The following is a 22,904-nucleotide window of genomic DNA, read 5'->3' as shown; positions in this document are numbered from 1 at the left end:
GCTGCGGCGGCTAGGGGCTAAAGCACTACTGGTGTCCCGGTGATAGCTAGGAAGCAAGTTTGACGGAGGTACCCAGTCGGGGTGCCAGGTGGTCCATCACAAGGCCGATATCAAAGTATACAATAGTAAAATGATGATTTAAGGTCAATGAAACAGACCAAAGGCTGGTCCAGGCAGCAAAGGATAATAAACCAGATACACAGTCCAGGGTTCAGCAACAGGATCGGGCAAAACAGAAAGCTTAAACACTACAATAAGGCACTTAAAGCAACTCATGGGCAGTCTGGATGGATTTCTGGGGATTATATTATACCAATCCAGACTACACCATTTGTGTGAGCCATTTTTCTGTAATCCAATGAGGTTTGTGACTCTCCTTGATGCAGTGCTTTTTTATGCATATGGAATGACAATGTGTGTCAATTATGGAAACTGAACATGTAGAATAATTCCATGAATCATTAGATGGAGTCAATGACCAATTGTGATGCCCCAAGTGACTATGTATGATGCAAGAGGAGAAATCACAACCTTATTGGACAGGATGTGTTGCATCTCCTACCAGGGATCACCATGACAAAAGTCATTTCACAAAGCACAGCAGGCAGCAAGGCTTTTGGAAATGGATGAGTGTGGGCCCTACTTTCTATGTTTGTAAACAAAACATATCATAAACTAATTCGAGGAGCATGACAATGAGCTTTGTGTACTTTCATGTACAATTACAAGGTGGTGAAACACGAGTTGCAGGCACTCGACGAAGAGGTACTGCTGCCTGTGTTCGAGAGACAAAATGGCCATTCATTAGAACATGTGGGTTCGGTTATACGAATGGCGGCCACCCAGGGAAAGCACTTGAATAAATCAATTCCTTTGAAGTTAACTAGCCAGGGGGTGGTCTATGTTCGGTACATATAAAAAGGGAAACAAGTCCACAATCGGCAGCCGGACAAGGGTGATACAGGCAAGATAACTCCCCAATGGTGTAAAGTCCATCTGTTGTGTGTTGGGACATAAACTAGTGTATAGCATAATGACATGGTCCGCCACAATGTATGTATTAAATTTATTTTTACTGCTCCTCCTTGTTTTGCCTCTTTTGTTTGCTTCTTACTTGATCTGTATAAAAGCAGCATTTAGTGACTAGCTATCAATCATCTTTTTTCCCATCAATCATCTCTTTTACTTTTTTGGTAACCTGGGGGGAATTCAGAGCCACAAAGCAAAACAAACCTGCTTGGCCATTGTGCATTTTGTTTGGTTCGTGATTCTGCTACATCTCAACTCAGAGTGCGGGAATTAGACCAATTATCCAAACTGGCACAAATTCGGACAGCTATTGTGTTCCTTGAAATGCACCAATAGAAAACATGCTAAACTTCTGAGAATTTTTAATATTTGAACTTTTCTTTATTTTGGAAATTGTGGCTAGTTTGGCGAGACTGAAGGTTCATATTGTGAAGTAAGATCTCATCTTTTTCTGTACAAAATATTGATGTTATAAAGCCAACATGAACCAGAATATCTAAGGTATGTTTCAAGCACCTTGCTGAATCGGTGCCACAAAATAGTCAAAGAGTGTGAAATATACACCAAAATATCTATGAAAATATTTAGTAAAACATACAAATTTATATATAAATGTAAATAATGGATCTGATCTGTACAATAAAATACACTTTAAAATAACAAATAATTTACTTGCAATTACTTACCATTATAAGAACCACCTTGATAGCCTTTACTACTGCCAAAAAGGCAAGGCAGCATAAAATAGCAATAATGGCTCCCTCACTTATTAGAACATTTGTAAAGAGCAATATGAATGGGTAAAATCTGTTCTCCGAAACTAGAAAAAAAAATTATGTGAAAAGACGGTTATTGCTGTTCCAATACAAAAAGAACACTAGAATGTATTATTTTCAGGGCTTTTGAAAATTTATGAATTGCTGGAAATGTGTGAATAAAAGTGAATAGCACATTTTTTAGACACACAATGAAAATTGCATTTTATTTTAAAATTGCTATGACATAAAATTGTTGTGTGGCTCTAGCCCTACCACTTAATTTAGAAAATATAAGATATAAATAATTGAAAAGAATATATTGGGTTTAACCCATACCACTAAGGGGAGATGGATCTGAATTAAAGGAACCATCCAAGCACAATAACCACAACAGCCCACTGTAGAGCTGAGTACCCGGTTGCCCTTGAGCAGTAAGTATTCAAACTGTTTAGGAACCCCCATTTAATAGCTTCAGTTAACTCCACTGAGGTACGTCTTGCCGTGCAGGGGTGGCTTATTGGCTGAGAGTGTCATCTGAACAGCCGGATTTAGCTCAGTGAAGGAGCATCGGGCTGCAAGAAGGTGGTGGTGGGTGTCTGGGGGACCCAAGTAAGTTGTCAAACCATTCCTTTAATGGTTTAATTAGATATTCTGGATTGGAACTAGGTTTCTGGTAGTTATGGTGCTTGGAATGTTCTTTTAAGGACAGCAGACACAAACAGTAGCTGCTGCCAATAAGTATAATTTTAAGGAATGTTGAGACATGTGCCTTGCCTAAATCATGTCCCTACGCAAGCCCAAACTGTAACCTTAACATAATTTTAAAAGATTGTGTAATATAAACAGTGCCATAGGCATAATGTATAGTGCCAGGCTTGTCCAGACACATTCTACTGGAGAACTAATTGGACCAAATTGGACCTAGATATGTTCATTTTTGCTCTTCTCCTCCAGCTCTTTCTATCAAAAAACATAAGACAAAGTAGAGACAACTTTGTCTTATGTATTTTTCCGATGCTTGACTTTCTTTGACACAAGAAGAAGCTCAAGTAAGCTGAACTTCCTGTGTCTATTAGACGCTTTCCCACAATATTCACCCCTTCTCCATATTCTCGCTTTGCCTGCTTTCGCCCTGTCATGTAGACTAGGGAGCTGGCAAATGACTGAATTTTGTCAAAACCGAATGTCGACAGTTTGTCCATTCATATTCGGATGAAATTTGGTCATTATTTTTGGTTCGGAAATTCAATCGGAAGAATAAAATTCTGGTCCGGGTCAGAGCTGCATCTTTCAGCCCTTAAGTAGATACCCCCCTAAATTGGTACCCTATTTACTAAAAAGCTGAAATTAGTCTTTCAGCCAATGTTACTAATACTATGTAAAAAAAAATGCTTAGTATTAGTAAACAAGGGAGGTTAAATTCTCCTCGCTGTGCTGCAAGTAGGGGCATGTCTACTAAACAGTGAGCAGCCAGTGGCTAAAAAAAGACACCCCAAATCCAATAGAAGGGAACCTGGTACAGTTCCAGCATGCACCCATGGTTGGGCACCTATTAAAATAATTATCGGAGGTCCCGTGACCACCCATGGGACCTAGTCTACCCCCCCAGCCTCCAGCCGTTAATGGTGGGTGAAGGCCCTAAAATAAAATGGTGGTCCCCCAGGCCCCACTCATTAGTGGCGGTTTGGGGTCATAAGTGATAATGGGGGCACCTATTGTCACCCTCCCCAGTACACCCATTAGAGGTGAGTGGGGGCCATAAGTGAAAAAAAAAATGAAAGGACCTATTCTCCCCCTGACCCTACACCATTTGGCAGTGGGTGAAAGCTAATTGTAAAAATAAATCTCCATGAATAGGGTTCCCCAAGCCCCTAGTCACCTCCCCCCCCCCCCCCCCCAAAAGCAATTTACCCTACCTACTCCACTCACTCTAATAATACTGATGGGGGGGAGGGGCAAATAAACTAAATAACTGGGGAAAAAAATACTCACCAATAGATGTCTTCTTATTTTTCTTCCATTTTCTCAACCCCAAAAAAGGCTAACAAAAAAAAAGGTGAAATGGAGGACTTATAAGCATTTGGGGGTGACTAGGGGGACAATAAAATGTAAAGTCGGGAGGGAAGTTATAAAAGCCATGAATGCGGCCATGACAGAGTCACTTTCAGACTTTGGGAGTTTTTTTTTAAAGTAGCAAAAAAAGCTCTATAGACAAACTGGAGACTTTGACTCGCTAGATTCTAATGACCAAAAATGTAATTCTGATAACAACTAATCCTTTTTGCTGATCTTCTAATACCCAGTATATGCCTCCTTCTGATATTCAGGCGTAGACCACTCACAAGTGGAGACAGTGCACAACAATATGCACATAGGAAAGCTCTCTGTATGTTATCCTTTTCCCCTCTTCTCTCCCCACAGATTACTTAATTATTTTGCTTAAATGGGTGCACTACATTTAGCCTTTTGGCCTCTTGCTCACCACTGTAAATGATCTGTAATTTCTAAATGTAATTCACATTAATTTTTTTCTACTGATGTTTATTTGTTGTTTATTATATGCTTAACCCCTTAAGGACTGAGCCAAATGTACACGTTGTGAACAGAACAAAACGTAAACAAAACCTGGCATTTGTGCTATATGTCTGTCCAACCGTAATTCACCTCTTTCATATTAAATGCACCCCCCGCCCCCTTATTATATATCATTTTATTCAGGGGAAACAGGGATTTCATTTAATATCAAATATTTAGCTATGAAACATAATTTAATATGAAAAAAATGGAAGAAAATAAGAAATGTTGTTATTTTTTTAGTTCTACATGACATTTTAACTGTCAATGTCATAATACTGTTGGCTTTTACTGCAATAAAATACACATATTTGTATTCAGCAATGTCTCACGTGTAAAACAGTACCCCCTATGTACAGGTTTTATGGTGTTTTGGGAAGTTACAGGGTCAAATATAGCATGTTACATTTGAAATTGAAATTCGCCAGATTGGTTACGTTGCCTTTGAGACTGTATAGTAGCCCAGGAAATAAATTTACACCCATAATGGCATAACAATTGCAATAGTAGACAACCCAATGTATTGCAAATGGGGTATGTCCAGTCTTTTTTAGTAGCCATTTGTTCACAAACACTGGCCAAAGTTAGCGTTAGTATTTGTTTGTGTGTGAAAAATGCAAAAAACGCCAATTTTGGCCAGTGTTTGTGACTAAGTGGCTACTAAAAAAGACTGGACATACCCCATTTGCAAGACTTTGGGTTGTCTACTATTGCAAATGGTATGCCATCATAGGGGTAAATTTTATTCTTGGGCTACCATAGGGTCACAAAGGCAACGTAAGCAATCTGGCGAATTTTAATGTGAAAAAAATGAAACACAAGCCTTATATTTGACGTTGTAACTTTTGAAAACACCATAAAACCTGTACATGAGGGGTACTGTTGTATTCGGGAGACTTCACTGAACACAAATATTTCAAAACAGTAAAAAGTATCATAGCAATAATATCGTCTGTGTAAGTGCTGTTTGTGCGTGAAAAATGCAAAAAACTTCACTTTTACTGACGATATCATCATTGTAATATATTTTACTGTTTTGAAACACTAATATTTGTAATCAGAGAAGTCTCCCGAGTAAAACAGTACCCCCCATGTACAGGTTTTATGGTGTCTTGGAAAGTTATAGGGTTAAATATAGTGCTAGCAAATTAAATTCCCTATACTTTCGGCATGGGCTGTCAGGCAGGTCCCGCTAATTGTAATTAATTAGGATACCTAATTATGTAAAAATATTACATAAATATATGTGTAGAATTAATATATGTATATATATACATATGTGTATATATATGTATATATATATATATAATTTTTTTTTATATTTTTATTTATATATATGTATAAATATAGTGATATATACGTATATATTTATGTATATAGATATATTATTTCGTTCTACATGTATTTTGATATAAATATATATATATATTAATATCACAATACATTTAGAACGAAATAACACACATCTATATATTTTTTAATTATTTATTTGTAATTATTTTTAACATTTTATTTTTTTACGTATTTACATATTTTTTTATATTGTATATAAATATATATATATATATATATATAACAATAATTATATATATATATATTTAATCAGTATCAGTCTAGGTGTAATTTAATATTAATTTATTTTAATTTATTTTAATTCTTTTTATTTGATTTCCAGCCAGCAGGGGGACTAACTGTCATTACAGTTAGTCCCCCTGCTGGCAATGCCTGATTCAGCTAACCCGGCCATGTGATTGTGAGGTCCTCGCAAGGACCTCACTCTCACATGGCCCGGGTGGGGCTGAAGGAGGATGGATGTGCCGCGGGGGGCTCCCTGGGAGTCCCCCCAACCGTGATCGCCGGCGTGGGATCGCCGGCGACCGGGTAAGTAAGAAAAAACGGAGGGCGTACAATTACGCCGGGCGGCGTTTAGAGCCGCTTAAAATAGGGTGTAATTGTACGCCCTCCGGTCTTAAAGGGTTAAAGGGACACTCCTAAATTAAAAAAAATGTTTAAAAATCACTGTTTAGCAGATATACCCTAATGAAAACTTGCATGCATTTAATTATGCATTTTTTCATTTGAGGATATATAAAAAAAAGCAATGTGCAATAGCTGTAGATCTCTTTTCCGCTACCTCTGCAAGACTTCCACTTCTTCTCCAGTCCAAACTTTCTGTGGATGTCCAGTCACAGACTTCCCAATACAGCTCAGTGAGAAGTCTTTGCAAGACTGGTGCTCTGGGCAATTGCATGTATCTTGCGTTTAGTTCCACTGAGCTAACCAAAACAGGAAGTAACAGGACCGATTGTCTGATTGACATCCAGAGGGGTGTAACCAGGTTAATTTATAAATGTGCCTATTTATATTAACACCTGCACTTTTTGTAAAATTAAAAAACAGGGCACACTCTTCACACATAAAGCATGTCAGCAAGCTAAAGTGCTTTAGGGGTCTTTTATTTCCATGAACCCATTAATGTATGTTTATTTATTTAGTTTAAAAATAAACAAAAAATAAACTCATATAATAAATAATATACTAAAAACACTCACCTAGTAGGTTAAACAAGTGTCTCTGATCAAACATTAGCCAAATACCACAACCCATACTGAAAAGTCCCAAAATCTAGAAAAATGAATAAAATTTAAGAAGTAAAAAACAGAAATCAGTAATACATTGAAAAAAAAAATGAATTAATAACAAATTCACTTACGTAATAAAGCTTGACAATGAATGTTAGGTATATTTTTCTATTGCTCCTATTTAAAGGGACCGTTTAGGCACCATAACAACTTCATCTAAATAAAATTGTTATGGTGCCTTATGGTGTTATTAGTCCTAAGGCTTCTGAAATTTTAGCGGAGTGATGCCAGGCAGTGGCTGATTGGCTGAGAGAAGTCAGCTGATGATCTTACCCAATCAGTGACTTTCCATTCACAAAACTGGCTTGGAAAAAACATACCATTTCAAAGCAAATTTTGTGAAAGGGGAGTCACTGGTTGACTGAGAGCGTCAGCTGATATTTATAATGCAGAGAAATAATAACGTAGGAAAATCTTAACTTATAGGACTTATATATATATATATATATATATATATATATAAATGAGAATATACAAAAACATAGATTATAGCAATATCAAATGCCATGTCTAAAAAGTAAAGGTCAGAGTAAATAAAAAATATATAGCTCTTAACCTGAAACAAACAAGAAATTGAAAATGCCTAATATGAGATTGGGAGTAATAGATTCCACAGTATTTAAAATTAACTTTTGCAGGGAAATAAATGCAAAATGTAAAGAAGAGAATCTCTGAAAATGATCAAAATGTGCATTGACCCTGAAATAAGGCAAGGTGGCTCAGTCTAAAGAATTAAGTCCTAACCTAGCCATGAAATAAAAAAAAAATAAGCTGCCTCAACAAGGAAAAGAGAGAACATTTCCATGTGATGATCGACTGAATTCTTACAATGGTTGGAGAGGCATGGATATATTGCCCAATAACAAACCGTTAACAAACTATCTTAAAGAGGCAATCTAGACTGCAACTAATCCATTCTGGTATTAATTGTATTGATCAATGTTTCCAACTATTTTGGGGCCAACGCAAACAGTGTGAGAAAGTTCAGTTAGAGTAATGCACAGCTTTATTTGTATTTTGTTTTACCTATTTCAGACTTTTTAAAATGTCACATTACATTGTAGCTTATAACCCCCCCCCCCCCCCCCCCAAACAAAAAAACAGGTTGCAAAAGCTTATTGAGAACTGACAATAGTTAAATAGCTTTCCCTTCGATGGGTCCCCATTCAAATTTTAAACTGGTTTTAGTTCCTCTTGTGCTATTACAGAGATAACCTAAATCATTTGTATATCAGACTGATCCAATCCAAAAGAACGGTCCAGATGCAAAATGCAGGAAAGCTACCTCTGCACGATACAGCAAACTTAGATGATCGTTTCAGCCTTGTTAGATTTTATCAGTGAAATATAGATACCCTTCCAGGCACAGTGAGGACGAGGTTCACGTCTGGATTACCAGAACAACCCCAACGATCGTTCCAGCACTGTATTGGCACCAGTGAGCAAAATCTTTTTTGTGAATTGAGTGGGGAGAGGTATCAGCTGCACTTTGCTGACGAGGCTGAAAGAAGGCAGAAATGATTGTCCAGAGTCGCTGTATCTGTTGTCCAGCATTTTGGATCTGATAAATTAGGTTAATAAATGCCTCTGTGTAGGCCAAAACTTTGCAGTTTTTTTTTTACAATAAACCTGCCTTTCTGTAGCAATCCTGAGTGCCTGGACCTAATGTATTTTATCTACTACACTGGATTTTGCCAACCCTGATCTTGATAAGCACCTGGATTCCTAAGTGTGAGTGTGGTATCCTCCGTTTGTGAATTATTACAGCATTTTGGATCTGGACTGAAGTTGTAGGCGATATCAGTCTGATATGTAAATGTTATAAGTTCTCTCTGTAATGGCACAAGTGAACATAAACAATTTTGAGACCTGAGCAGGGACTAACTGCAAGCTATTGAGGTTTCTCTTAGCTTTTATCCATTCTTACAGTTTTCATATTCTCTGTTTTTGTTCCAATGGATTTATTTAAGCTTATTTAAGTTACAAAGGTAATCCAAATGTGGACCCCATGCTCAGTGTGCCTAGAGGAGTATAAGCTCTACGTTTCAAATAAGATAGAAACAATCATTCTGGAATATCCATGTAGGTGGGATCAGTCTGATATGCAAATTGTACAGGTTCACTCTGTAATGGAACAAGTTAGCAAGAACAATTTTAAGGACTGAGTTGGGACTAACCAAAGGGCAAGCTATTAAGGTCTCTCTGAGCTTCTGCCCATTCTTAGACTTCTCACATTCTCTGTTTTTGTTGCAATACTTATAGCCAAACTGACTTTTCACTTTTATTGGGATTTTATTGGTGTAAATTCCAGAGAACTGACAGTTCCCCTTTAACTCTATTACTGTGCTGCTGAAGTGTTATCAGTGAAAGTACTTACCAGTAGCACAAGATTAAAGATGAAAAAGCAATATGTTAAGACCCTTATTCTGTCTTTTACTTTCATTGTATCTTCTGGGAACAGCATTTTACATCTGCAAGAGAGTAAGAAAACCAATTCAAAGATTTTTTAAAATTGCTAAAACAAAACAAAAACTGAAGGAAATAAGGTGCCTGTCTGACCAGCCCCCAGCATTGCTGAAGGGTCCTAGTGCCCATGCACTGCACAGCTGTGCCTACTGAGGACTGTTCCTTGATGGTGGGACATGGTCGGGATGGCAGGACATGACTCCAAAATCATTGGGGTACTGTCACGGACCCCCGCCTGTGACCACACATGACCACACCCAATCGGTGCGGTCACTTAAACAAAGTCAGGGACTTACCTTAGTCACACGGCGCATCCATTCCTATGGACGCCATCAGCTGCAATGACACTTAAATAGCCACGCCTCCAGCGGACTCGGGAGTTACGCGGACTTGCGTGCGTGGCCACGTAATCTGCGCGCACACACATTCTGGAGTCCGATGATCCCTGCCCACCAATAAATGTTAGGACGGCTATCAAAGCCCATTTCTGTATTACTTCTTTACCCTGTCTTGGTTTCCACTACTTTGGTTATCCTAGAGCACATTTGGTAAATTGTTACCCTTGTTTTTAACCTTGGCTTGTTCTGACTATCCATATTTCTGGTATCCCTGACCCTTTGGCTTTGTCTTCTCGTTTATGCTCCTGTCTGTGTCCCTGACTTCGGCTTGTTTCTGGCTATTCTTGCTACGATAAATCTGACCATTCTAGGGCCCGGTAACACATTTATCACTTTGACTTAATTCTGAGTGTTGGGCTACAGCCCCATCCTGTAAGGTTTGCTGACAGATTGAAGCTGTTTGCTGACAGAATGGAGCTCTGTTCGCAGACAGAATGGAGCTCTGTTCGCTTTGTCTAGTCCTAGGAGGTCGATGCATCCTGTCAACGAGGTTCCAAAGTGGTACAATCGAGGTTAATGCTGTGTGATTTTGTTCTAATACCGAGTTTTGTTCTAATACCGAAACATTGTTTTCTCAAATATTTTGTTTGAATACCAAATTGTTTGAGTTCCAGAACAGAGGTTCCACTGTACAGAGATTTGATGTGATGTTCATCCAAAATAATTAAAAAATAGGAGCAACAATTTTTATTGAAGCTGTATAGAAGTAGGGATGCCATTCAATGTCTGAGCCCCCCTACAAAAGCGGTCAGTCTTGGTCCATTCCATTAACATACTCCCAGACTAGCAGAACTACATACACTGATGCATTGCCACACCCATTGAGCTAGTAAAGGCCCTACACAAAAACTGCCCCTGGGCTCACACCCTCAGTGCCAATAGACACACGTCTTGCTTCATTTTACCAGTAGAAAAATGATGTAAAGCTGCAGCTCACACCTCCTGAATGCTATTGGCTGGCCCAAGGAGCAATTGTCTCTCTGTAGCCCTTCACATCCCTTTCATGATTTCATACCTATTTAGGAGGGACAATACCCAGATTTGACTAATATTATGATGTAAAGTCATGATTTTATTAAAGACACAGAGACGAGTATTATGCTGCACTCTTTCTTTAATTCCCTCAGCAGCAAAGCAAGAAAACATTAACATAAATGAAAAAACTATGGAAAATGAACAAATAACATCCTGTACATACATCATATGCATAACAACACATCATCCAATGAAATACAGGCACAGTCTTATATAAGGCAGGACCTATCTCTCCACTTCCCGAAGCTAAATCAATTCAAACTTGGCGGAACAATATAATCCAAAGAGCAGGACAAACTGTAGAACCATATATCGAAGTTTTGAACTTTCAGGGAAGTTGTCTGTGAAGCAAGTTAGGCTAAAAGAAAATAAACAATATGGTAATAACTGGGAGTACCAAGTGTGCGCAATCATCATCACCCACAATTATGGCAGTCAATAGGTAAGTATATGAAATTGGAAATCAAATAGGTTAGTAAGCAACATAAATATTAGAAACCATGCACTAAGTGTCAAACGTAATCCCCTCACCCTTAATGAAACACATCATAGCCATGGAAACAAACAATCCACTTACCGTATCCCAGTAGAGATAGTTCAATGGGAGTGTGGGGGGAATACTACTCACGTCGTGTCTTTAATAAAATCATGACTTTACGTCATGATATTAGTAAAATCTGGGTATTTTATTAAAGACACGGAGGCTCATATTATGCGTGTTCAAAGCTGGTCAATAACTTGTTCTGAAAAATGGCTGATGGGTTTAAAATAGAAGTCCCTAAAAGTAGATTTTGAAGACCAGTCTGCTGCTTTCAGAATGTCTTCCAATCTAAAACCTACAGATGAGGCTTTAGAGGCCATAGCCCCCGAACAGAGTGCGGGGAAAACATGGAAACATCAATGCCTGCTAATGCCATCACCCATTTTACCCAACGGCCCAAAGTGGTGGATGATACCATTAGGTAAGGTTTGTAAAAAGAGATAAACAATTAATGCATATCTGGGTGTCGAAGAGTCGTGGCTCTCGTTTCATATTCGCGTAAACATCGTACAGGGCATAGGTTCAGTCTTACAGGAAATGACGGGTAGGCAGTAGAACTAGAAAATGTCTTAGTCCTACGAGAAATATAGAAAAGGACGCCTTCAGGAGTAAATGAGCGGGCATCGATATCCAACGCTCTCACATCTGAAATCCTTTTACATGAGATTAAGCAGAAAAGAATTAATAATTTCACAGACAGTTGCTTAAGTGACAACTTGTCGTTATGCCAAATCTCAAGAAAGGATAAGACAACATTAACATCCTACAATGTAGAGTAATGAGGTTTGGGTGGTCTAGAGAGACGGATGCCGCGGAGGAGTCAATATATGTACAGATGTCATCCGACAGCAGTACTCTCAAAAACCTTGTGGCCCACTGAGATAGCCGGCCAATATAGGTTAATGGTAAGATGTGCTTTACCCGAATCAAAAAGGTTGGTTAAAAATGGAAGAACCATGGTTACAGGTGTCAAAACGGGATCCAGATGTTTGTAGAGGCACCAACCAGACCATGCATTCCAAGCAGATTAAAAGGCATGTCGTGTTCCGGGTGCCCATGCAATCGCGAGAAGTTGTAGAGTTTTCGGTGAAACTCCCTCGATATGCCAAGGTCCCCGGAAATCTGCCAAACCAGAAGTCATAACAGCTCCTGCAGGGCCAACAGGGGAAGTCTCCTGTCCGGATCCGCTAGTAATATTAGGAAGTCAATGGTGATCTCCAGGAGTTGAGGGAACCATGGTTGGGATGGCCAAAATGGTGTCACGATGACCAGAGTCCCGCGATGATGTCTGAGATGTAGCAGACAACAAGAAATTAGAGCAAAGGGAGGGAAGGCGTAGCCGTTGGTGAATGAGCAATCTTGTAAAAATGCATCTGTTGCTAAAGCCTCCCGGTCCGGTCTACAGCTGCAAAATTTGGGTTGAGTGTTCAATCGAGATGAAAAAGGTTGATCTCGAGTGGCCCCCAAGTCATGTTGGGGAGGCCGGGAATGTATTCCCCTGTCACTGACATTCTGAGTTGTAGGCAATAATGGCAAAAATCGCGGACCAGGTTTGCTAGGATCCTGGAGCGTGTACCGCCTAGACGGTTGATGTACTGGACTGCCGATACATTGTCCATCCTCAATAGAATAGAATATTGAGAGCTTGTTTGGGAAAAGCATCTGACTGCAAACGAGCTGGCCAGGAGTTCCAGACAATTTATGTGGTATCCTTTCTCTTCCTCGGACCACCTTCTGCCCGTGGAGATATCTCCCCAGCCATGTAGACTTGTGTTGGATTATACAATCACATCTGGAGCCGTGCCACATCTCCATGTGACAGAGCCACCATTTGAGTTCCTCTTTGGTGTCCATATCTAAGGTCACAGCATCTTCATAGGAAGTACCTGTTCGGAGGTAGGCTGCTTGAAGGCGTTGTAGTGCCCTGTAGTGGAGCGATCCTGGAAAAATTGCTTGGATAGAAGCTGCTAGAAGGCTGACCATACGAGCCAGTTGTTTGAGAGAGATCTGCGGGGTGATCAGCAAGTGAAAGATTTTGTTTTTGAAAGACTTTGCACTTTGCACATGAGTAGTTGAAGAGTCTATGTTGTTGAATCTTTCCGCAACCCTGGAAATTCTATGTGTTGCGTGGGCGAGAGAATGGATTTCTCCTCGTTGATTAGGAATCCCAGATTTTGGAGGAGGGTCATGGTCCAGGCCAGGTGCACATGCAGTGTGTTTTGGGAAGACGATATTTGCAGGATGTCATCATGGTAAATGATGAGACATACGTCTCGACTACTCAGAAAGGCGACTTCCGGATTTTGGTAAAGCACCACGGGGCCGAAGAGAGTCCGAATGGGAGGCATGTGAATCTCCATTTCTTTCCTTACCAAATTAATTGAAGGAAGTTGCGGTTTCTTACAGATATCGGCACCATGAGATATGCATCCTTGAGGTCCAATTTGGCCATCCAATCTGACGGCAAAAGTAAATCGCGAAGACAGTGGATCGATTTCTTGGATGGCATTTTTGTGTGCCATTTCCCGAATTTCCTGGGAGACCAGATCGGTATCCTGTGGGAAAAAAAACAATCCCTTTGGGAGGGAACAATTGGAGAGGCAGAGACACAAACTCTATAGCATATCCCCGTACAGCTTGAAGTACCCACGTATACTGGGTTATTAGAGCCTATACATGGAAAAAACATGTGAGTCATCCTCCCACAGACCATAGGGAAGTATGGAGAATGAGCAAGCTTACCGAGAGGGCGTCCAAAGGAGTTCCCCGTGGTCCTCTCGTGGACCATGGTCTGCTCCCATGCGGGACGAATGGTTGATTGGGCTTGTACTTAGGCATGGATGATCTACCTGGATAGGAATCTCGGCTCGTACGGGACGAACCTCTAGGGGGATGGCCAGACAGATGGCTCCTGGCTCTTCCGGCCCCAGCGAAAAGCCTGGGGGGGGAAGACCCCGCGCATGTTTGATTTCGCCTTATCTAGCGCAGTAAAGGTCTGCACGTATGCCCCCAGATCTTTTACAAAGGAATCTCTGAAGAGGAATCCTTGGGCTTGTGCCCCTGGTTCATTTATGGCCAAATTAATCAGTTTAGGCTCAATTTTTAAAAGAATGGATTTTCAGCATTCCATACCAATCTCTGAATCCATCCCTTGACAGGTAACAGATCCAGTTGCAGGTTGTTATACAATGCATCCTCAACTGCCTCAAATATCTTAGTGGTCGGTCCCAGAATATCCAGGATTTTATCCTAGCAATTGCGTAGTGAATAATCCAGGACCTTTTTGGGTTTCCACCCGGTTTTCCCCAGAAACTGGACAATTTTGAGGTCCACGACCGGCGTTTGACACATCTTATTGGGAACAATTGGGAATGGGCATTCAGCACGCAGCTTATTGCGTGTTGCTTTTTCTATGGGCTTGTAGTCCCGCAAAGCCAGATATTGCGCCACATGTTCCGCTGGGGTCCATTCGGCTGAACGAGGGTGTCTCAATTTGTCTGGGTCAAACAGGAGTTCACCCTCTGGGTCCAGAACCTTGCCATCTACATCTGGAGGGGGGCGTGGTGTAGGCGCCAATGTTCCTTTAGTGAGGGAGCCGGGATATCATCCCCCGTCATCCTCTGAATCAATGTCAGACCCCCCTATCTAGGTCCAGATAGGACTCACTTAACTCCTCCACAGAATCGCTGAGCTCAGACTCAGACGCATCAGTGTTGGCCTTAGCCCTTTTCCACATCCTAGCCGCTTTTGCCTGGATAGTGTTTTTTTTTTGCGCGGTTGTGCTAGTTGCGCGCCATCTGAGATAGGTGTAATACAGTTCATTACAATGTGTTTGGAGGAGTGTTTGGATTTTAACAGGGCCTTCCGGACGGAACGCTGCGCCTGAATTAATGCTTGGGAAATAGTGGTGGGCAGGGAACTGGACATAAAGCCCTTAGCTAAAACCAAAGCCTTGTCCATAGATTTGGACATAGAGGAGTCCAGAATTGCTTGGAACTTGTCTGAGCCCAACAATCTGACTTGACTCGTCCGAGGCTGATGGGGAGATGCTTGCAGGAGCTCTGGTAGCATCCTGATCCACCTTAGGTGAAGGCGTGGTAGCGCTTTGCATGGTATTCAAACTTGACAAATAAAGCACCTTCACAGGCAACTCAAGGGGTATAAAGTTGGAAGAAACCCTGATGCTGCAAGGTATAATTTAATAGTAAACCCTGATGTGCAAGGGCAAAATAGTGAGCAGAGACACTACTAATAGAGACAGGGCCCAGGGTTAAGTAACCCAAAGACCCTCAGGGAAAAAAAGACTAGAAACGTTAGAAAAACTCGCAAATTAAACTCACAGTTAATCAGAGGAGCAAGTAGCTGTCCGGGTGCCAAAACAAGCTAAGGGAAATGGCACCCGGGCAGCACCCCAGAGGGGAGGTGTAAGGGTGGTTCCCACACAAAGTGTGCGAAAACCGTGCTGAAAAAATAGCTGTCGCAACCCACAGGAACGGCCCCTCTTTTCTATGCTGATAGCCATATTGTCGAAGTTTGTAACACTGCTCAACAGTAATGTGTGTTTAAACTACTTTAGAAATCACTCTGAGTAAATAAAATACATTGTTTTTGTTCTAAATTACATTTTACTTGCATACATTTAGGGTCGTCTTTGCAAAAGTGGCAACTGTCCTGGGCTCCATAAGTGAAGTGAGGGGTGATTTAAGCAGGAGAGGCCAATCACCAGACTCTTGCCAAGGGCCCAATTAATATTAAAGGGCACCTGTCATGCCCCCAAAAAAACTCTGCTCATTGCATTGAGCATAAGATTGTATCTATACATTATACTAGCAATTTTGCTAGCAAATGAAAAGATTAGAAGAGAAGAAAAACTATATAAAAGTTTTTTTTTCTCCCAGCAAGGCATTGACTGACAAGGGAAAGCAAAAAAGACCTCCCACAAAAGGACCTCTGCTATCCACCCATTGCAACCACAGCGCATGTGCTGTGGTTGCTATGCAAACTCCATAGCCGATACTAGGGAGTATAGGAACAGAGTGACATGACATCAATCTGTTCAGACACCAGCACGCTGGCATTGAAGCCACCTCTCTCACGTCCCTGACGTGATTTGCCCGCTTTGGGAAAAGTGCATGCAGAAAGGACAGCCAGAAGGTGGGTGTTACATGAAGGGCAACACACCCAGGAAGCGGCACTGGAACAGAGGAAAAGTGATTTCATCTTTATATTTTACATTTAATATACCGCCTATCTTTGTGATATAGGATGTATTCAATGTATATGGAAGCAAATTCAGGGAAATTCACTTTTTCACAATAGGTTCACTTTAATGACAGCCCTGCATAAATTGAAGTAAGTCCCCTAAAATATCTCAAAACAGCTCTGCCCTTGACCACAACTCCACACACACCCCTAAAATTAAAGTACCCCTCTTTTTCCATCTGAAATATTGGTAGCTGTGTAAAATTGTAATAACCTCAAGGCCACTATCGTATCCTGGAACATGGGATCTGTGATTTTCACCTGTAAAAAGGCCAATAGTCTGAATGAGTCCCTCATGTCAAATTTGCAAACCCTCCCCTGCTTCAAAATGTCCTTGGATTTTTTTTCCCACTTGTTGCCAATGATTATATTGTATGAATATCATGCTGAAATGACTAGTTTGATCTTCTTTCTTTTCACTATTGTGATACCTCCATGCTATGGTGCTATAGGCAAGTTTGTTTGTTTATTGCCACATATGTTGATTTAAATGACCACCTGCTACTTGTTACAAATCAATCAACACTACAAGGAGTTTGTCAAAGGACTATTGCCCAGTAATTCTTACACTGCCAGCACCATAGACTGGCAGAGAGATGCCCACCCTACCTCACACTCCATGAATAGACTTCATTTTTTAATTCTAGAATATTAAAATGAAATCATGCTGTTTTACACCTGCGCTAACCTATATTGCGTGTTTCTGCAATAAAATGAGAGTTTGGGCACTTGCCCTACACAATCATGGCGGCACGGATTGCTTTACGTCATGCGAAGTGCCTCACGTGACGGCAGGTACTGGTTGTGTGGGGCGTGTCTGTGGAGCCTACCGAATGCCAGGCTATGCCGATCACGTGATCGGCCAGGACGTTACTGTGTGGGCATATGGAGGTGATGGAATTGGAACTTAGAGGGGTTGACCTGCCCGGAGATGCGGAGGACGAGGAGCCGTCGGAAGATGAAGATGATGAGGAGGACTACGAGGCCGTTATTATGGATGACAGCGAAGACGAGGTTTGAATGTTGCGGAATCCGTTCCCGAGCTCGGGGCGGTGCGCTGTTACTGTTACTGCTGTTGCTAGGCGACGGAGCGCACGCTGCACTTGGTGCTGGTGGTCTAACATTACACCGTGCCAGCTGTGCGAGCGATATATCCCGACCATTACCATTAAGACATTACAGTACTGATTAGCTTGTTACATGAAAATAAAAACTACCAGAGGGTTTATTCTCACTAAACTCCAAATAAATAAAAAAAAATTAGGCAAAAATTATTAAACAGCCTTAAAGGGACACTGTAGTCACCAAAGCTACTTTGCCCCTGTAGTCTCACTGCTCAATTCTCTGCTAATTAGGAGTTAGATCCATTTTGTTTCTGTGTAAGTAGCCCTAGCCATTTGATATCCCAAAAAATCACACTTAAAGAAGCACTATAGTGACAGAAATGCAAACGTGTATTACTGTCACTATAGTGTTAAAATATATATTTTTGGACCCCGCGCCCCCACCCCCTTGGCTCGCTTTAAATTTTGTTATCTTTTTCCAGCACTGTACAGATTTGTTGTGGCTGTCTCCACCCGCGTTCTTCAAAATTGATGATCTAAGAAAGCATTGGGAGGATATTGCGCATGTGTAGGAAAACGCTGCACTGCGCTAATCAGCATCTCCTCATAAAGATTGCATTGAATCAGTGCATCTCTATGAGGTACATTAAGCGCCTCCATGCAGCACTGACCCAGGAAGCACCTCTAGTGGCCGGTTTAAGAGAAAAGGCAGTGTTTACATTTAAAAGCCTGCAGGAGCAGGCAGCATACACGAGAACAACTACATTACCCTCATATTACTGTTACATTATGCTATGCCAGCCCTCCCACATGTATCCACTCCCTCCCAAGCTGCAGATTACGTTCGGGGGACCTAGCTTGCAACCCAGGCAGTCCCCCTGTGGCCAATCAGTGGCAATCTGCGGCTTGTGATCTCCGTGACAGACAATCACTGCAAGCACTGTTACAATATGTCAGCCAATGATTTGAAACATTGGGTGACACATTGTCTATGCCCGTCTCTTCACCTCACTGTGATCTGAGCTGAGAGAGGCAGAGAGATCATTGTTAGCTAGTGTGTGTAAACTTTTAAAAGTAAAAGAAAAAAAAAAGTGCTAACTTTTTGTTGTTGTTTTGTTTTTTTAACCCTTCCAGTGATCAGCACTAACCCTGTAATCAACCTAGAGTGTTTAGTACTTTGGTAATATGTTTAAAAAAAAAAAGTTTTTAGGTTTGACCCTTGTTTTTAGCCGCAGCAATTTTAATTTTTTTTAACCCCTTTTCTGTTGCTGTGATCACTGTACAGTACCATAACAGTGATCAGAGGGCTCTCTGATCGGGCTGACATTTTTAGGGGGTTCTCTTTATTTAAAAAACAAAACAAAAAACTTTTAGTACTGGTTACAGCTTTCTTTACTGCGACCAGTCATTTTATTAACATTTTTGGGTTGGGTGTTTGAGTTTTTGTGGGCGGAAGTGTGAATTGAGAGGTAAGTGTGGGTAGTGAGTGTTAGACAAGTAGGCAATAAAGTAAATAACCTCCCTATTGATTAACCTTGAATTAGTCTCCCTAGAATGGCACATCATTATACAGTGGAGCAATCATATGCCATTCTGGCAGATAGTGATAGTGACACTCTGCAAGACAGTGACTCTATCACTGCCTCTGACAGTGAGCCCATGAGTGAGTCCTTTAAGTGTTGGTGCTCCACCACCACCTACAAGAGGATGCTTAGAACTCAGTGCCAGAGGAAAACTGGGTACCCCCAAACCTGACGGCCCCAGAAATACCCTCATTCACGGCAACATCACAGTAATGGTGGATGTTTGTAAGCCACTAAAATACTTTGAGCTCTTTATGTCGAGCAATGTATTTGAGCTAATTGTTGAGCAAACCAACTTGTTTGCCAGCCAGTGTCTTGCTGCAAATCCCGGGTCACATTATAATAGAAAAAAAATATGTGGAACCCCACAGATGTTGCAGAAATGCAAAAATTTGGAGCTCTAACACTAGTTATGAGTATTGTCAAAAAGCTGAGTATCAAGTCCTATTGGTAAAAGCACCCCATCCTGGCTACCCAAGGGGCAGAGGCGTAACTAGAAACGGCGGACCGCCTGGCACCCTGACCGTCTGCCTCCGACCCATTGCTGCTTCCTTAGTGCTTACCGAGTACCACAAGCACCGCACCACACACCATCAGCACCGTAGTCCCCACTTCCAACATAACAGCTTGGCTGGGGTCTCGCCATCCTCAACCAACCTTGCATCCAAAACCAGGATCCAGCTTTCAGTGGGCAGACTTCTCCTACTCCAGAGAGTGTAGCCGGCTGCTCTTACAAGAGCAAGTGATTATAACCCAGAGGAGTATAGTGATATAGCATTCCCCAGAGCAGATACAGCTGTTCTCCCCACACGTGAGAATAGACTCTATATTGAGGGTAAGCAGGAACTTGTTTAATGGTAGCCACAACTGGCCTTACATGCATGTCCCCATGCAAGGGGCACTCCCTTCTGGACCTGAGAGTATAAACAAATACACAATAATATTGGCTCTCAGATCCAGGATACTCCCATACATTATCAGATAATCCCTCCTCTGTGCCTGGGAGATAATTGGATCAGGGACTGTACTAATCCAATTATCTCCAAGCACTAAAAAACATACTTTTTCCCAAACACCCAAAAGTACCTCTAAAACACATGGAAACCCCCAACCCCTGTGTGACGAAATGCCTTTTGTCACTGGATTTTTAGGTGACAAGCTGCCCTTTGCCCCTGGCTGTTGGAGGAGCCTGATTGCCAGCCTCCTGCCTCATGACTATGGCCCTGGGTTGTATGGCCCTTTACAAGCATTATTTGGGCTAATGGATTTATATTGTGCTGCTGCTGGCCCTTTAAGAACTGCATTGTGGCTTATGGACTTGTATTGGACCATGCTGGCCCTTTAAGAACCATCTGGGGACATATTGAGACTTTGTGTGACAATGCCCCTTTAAGACGGTGTCCCCAGTGTTCCCAGACTTAGTTAAAAGATTTTGTTCCTGGCTATTTTCCACTTGGTTCAGTAAATGGGGCTTACTGAACCAAATACCACACAGGCGGACCACCCAGAAGTGGAAGTGTGCAGGCAATTTACCTCCCAGGCTGGGAGCCTGCTGTAGGTAAATTGCCGACCGCTGGGTGGCCGCAGTTCGTGCAAACCAACACGTGGTGGCAGCCATCTTTGTTCATTCGAACGAGGTCAGCGGTGTGTGTAGCCAAATTCATGGAACTGAAATCGGCTACACATTTCACCGAACACCGCTGACCCTTAACTTCTCCTACACTGAATTTTAAGCTGCAGAGACTAAATCCCGTTCGGCAATTCGAACGCATGTTCGAATGGGACTTAGTCATTTTTCTGCATAAAATTGACCGTCCGCACAGCCCAAATCTATGGAACTGTTTTGGGCAGGAAAATGTGCTGGCGGTCGGTCATAAAGGACTTCCACCTAACTTTTTATGTACTGGAGGGATTTGTATGATTTTTGGTTATGTTTATATTTAAAGTATGCTAATTCTGAATATGTATTTATGTGAATATGATGCATATTTTTAAAGTTACAGTGTATGTATAAAAAGTGTTTTTCCTGCCTTTGATAAATTACATTAACCCATTTTGTGCAGTAATTATATCACAGGCAGAGGGGAGGGATTGTATGTGTGTGCTGGGTGTGTTTTACGGTTTTCCTGTAAATGATTGGTTGTGCCCTGTGGGTTGTCCCCTTGCATGGGGACTTGCATAAAATCCAGTGTGTGGTCATTAAAAGTTCAGATCATCTTGGACCTTCATGAAGTTTTAGCTCATGTTTGGGGGATTGGAGAACTATACTCTGGGGATTGCTATAATCACTATACTCCCCAGGGTATAATCACTAAGCTCTGCTAAGAGCTTGTTCCTGTCCCTGCTCTCTGGAATTCGGAGAGGTCCACCTACTGGAAGCTGGACCCTGGTCTTTGGTCCAGAGTGGGTGGAGGCGGCGAGACCCCAACCAAGCTGCGGCGGTTTGTGGGGTCTGCAGTGGTTATAGTGTCTGGCGGAGTGCTTGGCGTCCTCGGGAAGCACTAGGAGCATCCATCAACGGAAGGTACCCAGTCGGGGTGCCAGCGGTTCCGTTACACCCTGATAGCCCTGATCGTGGGGACCAACATATCCAAGAATCACCCAGATTGGTTCAGGGGTTCGAGATTTCCATGGAGTCATAGTTTTGACCGTGCACATGGTCCTGTGCCCAAAACAGTTGCATGGAATTAGGGCTAACGGTCGGTCTCTCTTTCTGGAGTACAAAAGTACATAAATCACATATGTTTTTAAAGGGCCCATGGTCTTTTGACAAGAGGCTGGTCAGTAGGCCCCTCCAGCAGCCCATGGCAAGGTTACTTTCGCTACACATGTGTTTCATTCCCTCCCCCAGCTCCTCCATGGGTCTAATTTCCTTCCCCCACCCTTCCAGGTGTCTTCTTTCCTCCCCCCAGCCCCTCCACGAGTCTCATTCTCTCCCTCTCAGCTACTTCATGGTTCATTTCCCCGCTCCTCCCCCAGCCCCTTTCACTACACATGTGTTTCATTCCCTCCCCCAGCTCCTCCATAGGTCTAATTTCCTTCCCCCACCCTTCCAGGTGTCTTCTTTCCTCCCCCCAGCCCCTCCACGAGTCTCATTCTCTCCCTCTCAGATACTTCATGGTTCATTTCCCCGCTCCTCCCCCAGCCCATTTGTCTAATTTTTTCCACCTCTCCATTTGCCTCATTCCCTCTCACCCCCAATTGAGCCTTCATTAAACTCCCTCACCCCACATCCAGCCATCATTAACCTCCCTCCTCCTCCTTCCAGTCCTCATTAACCCTCCTTCCAGTCCTCATTAACCCCCCTCATCCTCCTTCCAGCCCTCATTAACCCCCCTCACCCTCCTTCCAGCCCTCATTAACCCCCCTCACCCCACATCCAGCCCTCATTGACCCCACTCACCCCACATCCAGCCCTCATTAACCCCCCTTACCTCACATTCAGCCATTATTAACTCCCTCATCCTCCTTCCAGTCCTCATTAACCAACCTCACCCCATCTCCAGCCCTCATTAACCTCCTATTCCCCCAATCTAACCCTAATTAGCCCCC

The 22,904-nt window shown here is 42.0% G+C and overlaps 1 protein-coding gene across 1 annotated transcript in view; it reads left to right on the top strand.

Moving 5' to 3' along the window:
* The first annotated feature begins 17,546 nt into the window (after positions 1–17,546).
* Positions 17,547–22,904, top strand: part of LRRIQ1 (leucine rich repeats and IQ motif containing 1) — a 172,344-nt gene continuing 166,986 nt past the window's right edge. Inside the window, exon 1 of the mRNA XM_063447131.1 lies at positions 17,547–17,719. Within this exon, the coding sequence (XP_063303201.1) occupies positions 17,591–17,719 (129 nt within the window). The 5' untranslated portion in view covers positions 17,547–17,590. The remainder of the gene's footprint in view (positions 17,720–22,904) is intronic.

Source organism: Pelobates fuscus, chromosome 3 (assembly GCF_036172605.1).
Source record: "Pelobates fuscus isolate aPelFus1 chromosome 3, aPelFus1.pri, whole genome shotgun sequence".
In the NCBI taxonomy this organism is placed as follows: domain Eukaryota; kingdom Metazoa; phylum Chordata; class Amphibia; order Anura; family Pelobatidae; genus Pelobates; species Pelobates fuscus.
Note: the sequence above shows the minus strand (reverse complement) of the source record. Positions and strands in the feature narration are given on the sequence as shown.